The following is a 6,535-nucleotide window of genomic DNA, read 5'->3' as shown; positions in this document are numbered from 1 at the left end:
AAGTATTTGAATGACTGTGGTATTGACATCTGTAGGCCTGCACAGTAATCATTCCTAATAGAAGAGAATATCTGTTTGAGGGGGTTTTGCATGGCTAATTAACCACCAGTGAGAATATGTAATTTTTTCATGATCTCCTGATTGTCACCTTTCTCTCATGATACAATTAGATTTTATTGTAGCAAGTGCCTCACAAACCAATTGTCAGCACTATTTACGTATTGTGGAAGGCAGAACAAAAGTTCACGTTTAATGAAAAGGCACTGGGTTTTGATCTTGGTAATTACAGATACTTAGTTTAGCACTTTATTGACTTTTCTGGTTTTACCCCTTTTTTTTTCTAATTTTAACAAAACCAAAAGCTATTTTGGTGCAGGACTTCTGTGGCTGTGATGGTGACTACTGTGTCCTCACTTATTTGAGAAGTTTTTTTAAGTTTGCACTGTTTTGTGAACTGACTCAGCATCAGGTAGCTGTTAACTGATCTCCAGCTGATCTTGCTGGATCTCTGTTTCACAGGAATCTTTGATTTCTCAGAGTCAGACACTAAATAGTAATTCTGTTTCCTTTCCCTTAAGCCTGGCCTAAGACTCGACAGTCTGTGGCATAAAAGATGATCCCAACCTTGCAGGCTGCAGGAACTGCTGCAGCACTGGCTATTTGCAAGTCACACCCCCCTGGAAAATCCCTGGCTGAGGAGTGTCAGTTATCACCATTCCTGTGCCGCAGGACTCAGTGGGATTGGGTTTGATGGCCAGGAACAGGATCAGAGGGAATGCCTGTGTGTTACTAAATCTTGGCACCTGTCAGCACTTTTTCAGCGAAGTCTGTAATGCTGAGTGTCTCACTTCTTGGAACAGTGAGAGCACCAGGATCACCTGTGTATTACTGCAGCCTGTTCCTTCAGCCAGTTCTGCTGCTGACATGAGCCAGTTTCCTCTAAACACTCGCTGCAAAACAGCTGCAGAAAGGCAATGTTAGGGTTATTCAAAGGATGTAAGGAGTACTTAAATACAAGTAGAGAGGGCAGCTAACTGAACTCTCTCGAAATTTATTGCTGTTTTCAGAAAATGCAATGTTTCAGTGGCCTGGTGCTCCTGGTGCTGCAGCCCTGACAGTGCTGGATGACAGGTAGGCTCTTCCTACTGCCTGTCTTCGTGGCAATGCCTCTAGTGATCCTAGGCCTGACTTTTCATCTCAGCGTTCCCTTTCTCACTCTTCTTTTCTTCACCAAACACTTCTCCCATTGAAGAGACAACCTAGGAATAGTGGGAGCCACTGCATACAAGCCACTGTTTCCTCACTTGTTGCTTGTGAGCAGGATCTGACTCCAGCTGATCTGTCTGGTTGCACCTGTACCAGTTTGGTACACAGGCAAGGAGGGGATCTGGGGTTAATTCCCTTCTGAAGAGCAGCAGACACCTGTAACAGAGGATCCTGTAGCACCAGCTCCTTGATGAGGTGGATTGCTACAGAGCAAGGATTTTAGGATATTACTCCCTGTATAGTATCATAATCTAATCTTGAGGTGGTTCTTGGTTCCAATTGCACACCAGAGATAGGTGATAAAAGATTAATTGCATTAATTCTGAAATTTATTTACCACAGTTTTTGGCCCTGAATAAATATTTTCAGCTTTTCCCCCTACAGTGGAAGTGCTGATGTTGTGGCAAAGGGAAAGTGGGGTGAGGCCAGCTCCCTGCTTACTTGATCTTGTAGAAATCAGACTAAAAATAATTGCATCAATACCAAGCTGTAATCTCGTTAGGATGAAATATGGTAATTTTTAGGTGTAAAACCACTTATTTTCACTTCTAGTCCTGTTGGAACTTTTAAGTGAAATCTTAAAAGTTTTGCTTTAAGTCCTCTTTGGAAAATGATGCTGTTGTTTAAGGTGTGTATGTACAGTGAAGATCATTATTTTTCTGTGTGAATTCTGGGCTTTTTTCACTGTACAAAATGCTCACTGTTGTTCATCCCAGGTTCGCCTCCCAAAGCCTCCACCAAAACCAGCTCAGAAGAAGGGAAAAAAGCTGGAAGGTGAAGAACCTGCCTGTCAAAACAAAGTGTGTGTGGGAGGGTCAGGCACACAGCTCCTGGGAGAAGAAAAGCCAAGTAAACTGAACAGGAGGCCTCCCAAGGCAGAGCTGCAGCAGGTGAGGATTTGGGCCCTGCAGTAGCACCAGATCTCCCTGTTCATTAGCTCCATGTCCAGCTTTTGGGGAGGGCAAGGAAGAATAGGGCTGGAAAAGAGCCAAGGGCTCTGTCACAAACTCCAGGAGCTGGCAGATGCTTGCTGGTTTCCAGTATTCCAAACAGGAACTTGAGGGCCCAGGGGATAAGTGCCAGGAGGGCCTGATCTGCCCCAAACCTGGTGCCTCCAAGTGCCAGATCAGGATCTGGAATAAGTTGAACGTACTGGATTCCTTTCAGCACACAGTTACTGTCTTACCTCAACAGGCTCCCTTGCCCAGGCCTTCCCCAAAACCAGTGCAGCAGAAGACAAACAGGGGCCACGAGGAGCATTCCAGCTGCCTGAGCAGGCCCCACACTCGGGGAACACACCAACAATTCCAGGTGGAAGAGAAGCCACTTAGATTTTACACTACTCGTCAGGAGCCTGAGCACCCAAAAAAGGTGAGGGCTTTGGTGTTACCACAGAACAGTCACAAGTGCCTTGAGAAGGAAAGATCAGCTTTTCTAAGAAGAGTTCCAAAAACCCCTCCAAGAAAGCCTCAACGATGTGTATGCAAACTCGGTGTTCGCCGCGAACACTAAAGGTTTGTGGGTAATTGCCTGTACTATTGGCCTGCTGCCACTGCAGTGTGCAGTGCAGCTGCAGAGCAAAGCCCTGCACTTGAATGCAGATTGTGATTTCCCAACTCATATCCCTTTGTGGACCCTGCTGTTTGCATGGTAGAAAGTAAGTTCAGGAGTTTCCTTCTCTGTGTAGTGGAAAACTTCAGAGTTTTACATCAGAGGATTTTAGCAGTTAACAAACTCACCTTGACTATTATTGGTAATTTAGTGCATAAAAGGGCTGAATTAATAGTTTCAGTCTTACTCTTCAACTGTACAGGAAAAAAAAATGAAAAAATGAATCAGCTTTAGTACAAGTAATGCAGCACCACATCCCTGGCGGTGATCACCCTGTGCTCCTGTTCTCTGGAGCTTTGGTGTATTTTAGTGAGGAGATTGCACCCTGGTTTTCTTTCACAGAAACAAATAACTTGGTTAAATGAGGACAGTTTCTAATAAGCACAAAAATGCAACTTTTAAGGTAGCTTTATGATTAATCCAAAATTCTTTGCTTCAAGCAGTCTGATCATCACTGCCTGGAGACTCCGGTACAAGCTGGGAGAGGGAAGCAGCAAAAGCACAGCTGTACCTGAGAGCACCAGGCAGGACAGTGGTGAGCAGAACCATCCTGGGAGATGTTTTGGCTGCCAGCAGGGGAGATGGAGTCTGACAAGTCAAACACAACTTTTGAACAGGAAAACACTCCAGTGTTACTTCCTAGTCCTCAAATGGTGGAGTTTTTGCAGAAAAGGGACCAATCACTGGGCTGGTGTTTAGATTATATTTGTGTTTGGATTTAGTTTTTCTAATGGAAAAGCTGCTATTCCAGTAGGATTAAATGTGCTGTCTCTATGTAGAACCATTCCGTGGTACTCACTGAATATTCTGCACAATAGGAGGGACTTTAAATGGGTGTCAGGCAACATTTAAGCCATTCAAGTGAGAAACTGGAGAAGGAAAAAAGGCAGGGTTCTCTTAGCTTCATTTTGCAGAATTCCTCTCACATAATTTAGGAGCTTGGTAATGGAAAGCTCTGTAGGAAACCAGAGCTGTCCCTGGTTCTAAGGGACAGTGGAAAAGATTCTTAAGTCTTGGCTAAGTGAGAAGTGGGATGGTGGTGTTTGGGGATCCTTTCAGAGGTGGAGGCTGGCCAAGGACAGCATTGCTGCTGGAGATGTAAAACAGCCCAGGCGCCCCTGGCCAGCCAGAACAAGCCCCACTCTATCAGTTTATGTTCCCTGTGATGGGCAGGAGAAGTTCAGCTTCACTGAAAAAAAAGGCAGAACTTACAGAAATCAAACCAGCAAATTCACACTTAAAATCATGTCTTGAGTTTCCAGGACAAACCTTTATTAGCAGGAACATGGGAAAGACTGAATATATTCAACTTTGTTGGAAACAAGTCAAAGATAAGAATTTTAGCTGTAGACTTCAATAGTATATATAGGTAGGTCTCTTTAGGAGGCGTTTAACTGTGTCTTATGTTACACACTTACCATACAATAGCCATATGCATGCATATTCCAGAGGTAAGCCTCCATAAGAATTGTATTGCTTTCTCTAGGATAACTTAAATACCTCAATGGCATCTTCATTTTTTTGATTCACATCTCACTTAATACTAGCTTTATAACTACAGCTTTTTTTCCCCTGCAGGAAGACACTGCAAGAGAGCTGCCACCATTTGACCCCTACAGAATACTCTCAGAATGCAGAAAGAAACACAATCACCTTGTAACTGCAGTTCCTCCAGCAGCATCCCCGGCTGGTGCTGACACCACTCGTCCCTCTCTCGCTGTTGTGTTTAGGCTGGCATTTGCTGATGAAACCTACCCCTACACTGCAGCTGTTCTGGTGCTTCTGCTGCTCATTGTACTGTCCTTGTATTGGCTTTGATGTTGCTGCTCCCGTGTCTTCAGTGGGAGTGCACTGGTGTTCCCACTATGCAGTTTTTTCCTAGAGCTTCTTCATTGAAGATTTCAGTGTCAGGGGCTTGAAAAAGAAGTTTTAAATAATCCTGTCAGTACATACCTTGTACAGACAAGTTCTCATCTGCACTCTATAGTTACGGATTCTCTTTTGGATTATTTGGATTATTTTTGTTGGAGTTTTTTTTTTAGCCGAACCTTTTGTTACAGCACCATTAAAAAAGTATCGTTAAATACAATGGAGTGTGATCTTTATTTACTCTGGCACGAGTGTGGGGCTGTCTTTATATTGTGTCAGAAAACCTTTAGTTAAACACTGATGCATTAAATGCAGAGGAATTTACAGTTTACTCCAGCAGGTTAATGAGAAGATAGTAGCCACCAATTCTACTTTGGAAAAGGCACTGTTACCAGCTTTGCCTTCTTCACTCTAATTTAATCCTACTCATTGGATTTCCTTACCTTATTACAATAGGGACATTCACCAAAGATGACATTAAAACTCTGTCTGCTGGTAGGAAGGCCTTGTAGCCACTGCAACACAAGGAAATGGGTTAAAAGTCACATTGGTTTCATATCCAATTCAAGAACCACCTATCAATCAGAGTTCAGCTGATGAACACCTGACAGGGTACACTGAAAGTAAGAGGGTGGATCCGTTTCCCAGAGAGCTCATGTAGGAATTGGGGGTGTCAGGACAAGCTGAAGCAGAGTGACTGCCACAATGTTCCTTACAGGTGCTTGCTTCTTTCCAGAATTTAAGTGGACAGTGCTTGTTTCCCAGAATGTGCCAGCTAAGGAGCAGTTTGTCCTGCTGGTCACTTTACCTCATAGAGACAGGCCTGGTGGAAGGGCTGCCCGCAGCGAGGATCGTCGCACACTTGGTCGGGTGTGCTGCCGTCAAGCCGATAAGCGTAGCAGATGCCACAGTCCTTGGCAAAGTCCTGGAACACAACAGCACAGCTGAAAGGAAGGGATGGGCTGCTAACACACAAACAGGTTCACCTGTGTCTTTGCTTTTGCAGTTTTTGTTAGCTGGAATTACTATTTTTTGCCTTTAATACCTACTTTAATGCCTGTTTAGGCCATAATGGCATAGAGTGACACTGGGTTCCAGGTGTGCAAGACTTGACTGGGTTATATTTCACCCCCTCACTGAACTACATCTCATTCAACAAACATTTTCATACTTTTGGCAACTTTTTGTTAATGACAAATCATAGTGGTTAATAATGATTTGACATTAAACACAAACCCTCAGTCAGATCTTAATTTAGAAGCTTCACGAGTGAAAGCAAAGCTTGTAATCCAGTGTTATAGCATTGTCAAAAATTAATTCCCAGTTTGTTTGAAATGCACCAGTATTGGGATGGCCTCTTGTCCCCTCCAAGCAGCTCTACCTAATTAGAACTGAAGTCATCAACATCCATAACAGAATGTTTGGAGTTTCCACATCTCATTAGCTACTCTGGAACTTCCTCTTTTCCTTTTAAAGTGGAGCCTGTTATTAATGGCCTCACTGCTATGAAGGCCACAGGGAAGTGTGCACCTCTAAGCAAAGGTTAACAAGCTCTGACAACTGTTGCTTGAAGTTCAGAAGTCCTTGTGACAATGTATTAATCCAATCACCTCTCTTCTAAGTCTCTAATTGTCCCTGGCTCTTAGAAAGTGACCATTTAAATGTTCCTTGTTCAGCAATAACAACTGATCATTAACCAAAACTAACTTACACTTTTTTCCAACACAGCACGAGATGGAAAATCAATTTCTAGGAGCTCTCTCAAGTTTCGTAACAAACTGATTTCCGG

The 6,535-nt window shown here is 43.5% G+C and overlaps 2 protein-coding genes across 5 annotated transcripts in view; one reads left to right on the top strand and one right to left on the bottom strand.

Annotated features, from left to right (window-relative positions):
• Positions 1 to 4,966, top strand: part of VRK2 (vaccinia related kinase 2) — a 37,321-nt gene extending 32,355 nt beyond the window's left edge. For 2 of the 4 annotated variants that reach the window (XM_008642028.2, XM_017745290.1), the window contains exons 12-14: positions 1,983 to 2,156; positions 2,461 to 2,637; positions 4,456 to 4,966. In XM_008642028.2, coding sequence (XP_008640250.1) covers positions 1,983 to 2,156; positions 2,461 to 2,637; positions 4,456 to 4,695 — 591 coding nt within the window. In that variant the 3' untranslated portion in view covers positions 4,696 to 4,966. Of the gene's footprint in view, positions 1 to 1,982; positions 2,157 to 2,460; positions 2,638 to 3,317; positions 3,413 to 4,455 lie in introns of all 4 variants that reach the window. The other 2 variants (XM_017745292.1, XM_017745291.1) reach the window with 2 other exon arrangements.
• The window catches only part of FANCL (Fanconi anemia complementation group L), a 68,205-nt gene continuing 65,801 nt past the window's right edge, over positions 4,132 to 6,535 (bottom strand). The window contains exons 11-14 of the mRNA XM_017745227.1: positions 6,458 to 6,535; positions 5,555 to 5,671; positions 5,190 to 5,261; positions 4,132 to 4,791 (exon numbers count right to left, since the gene is read on the bottom strand). The exon at positions 6,458 to 6,535 is cut by the window's right edge and continues 3 nt beyond it. Coding sequence (XP_017600716.1) covers positions 4,756 to 4,791; positions 5,190 to 5,261; positions 5,555 to 5,671; positions 6,458 to 6,535 — 303 coding nt within the window. The 3' untranslated portion in view covers positions 4,132 to 4,755. The remainder of the gene's footprint in view (positions 4,792 to 5,189; positions 5,262 to 5,554; positions 5,672 to 6,457) is intronic.

Source organism: Corvus brachyrhynchos, unplaced genomic scaffold (assembly GCF_000691975.1).
Source record: "Corvus brachyrhynchos isolate BGI_N302 unplaced genomic scaffold, ASM69197v1 scaffold69, whole genome shotgun sequence".
NCBI classification, from domain to species: domain Eukaryota; kingdom Metazoa; phylum Chordata; class Aves; order Passeriformes; family Corvidae; genus Corvus; species Corvus brachyrhynchos.
This window is presented reverse-complemented; position numbering and strand designations above follow the sequence as displayed.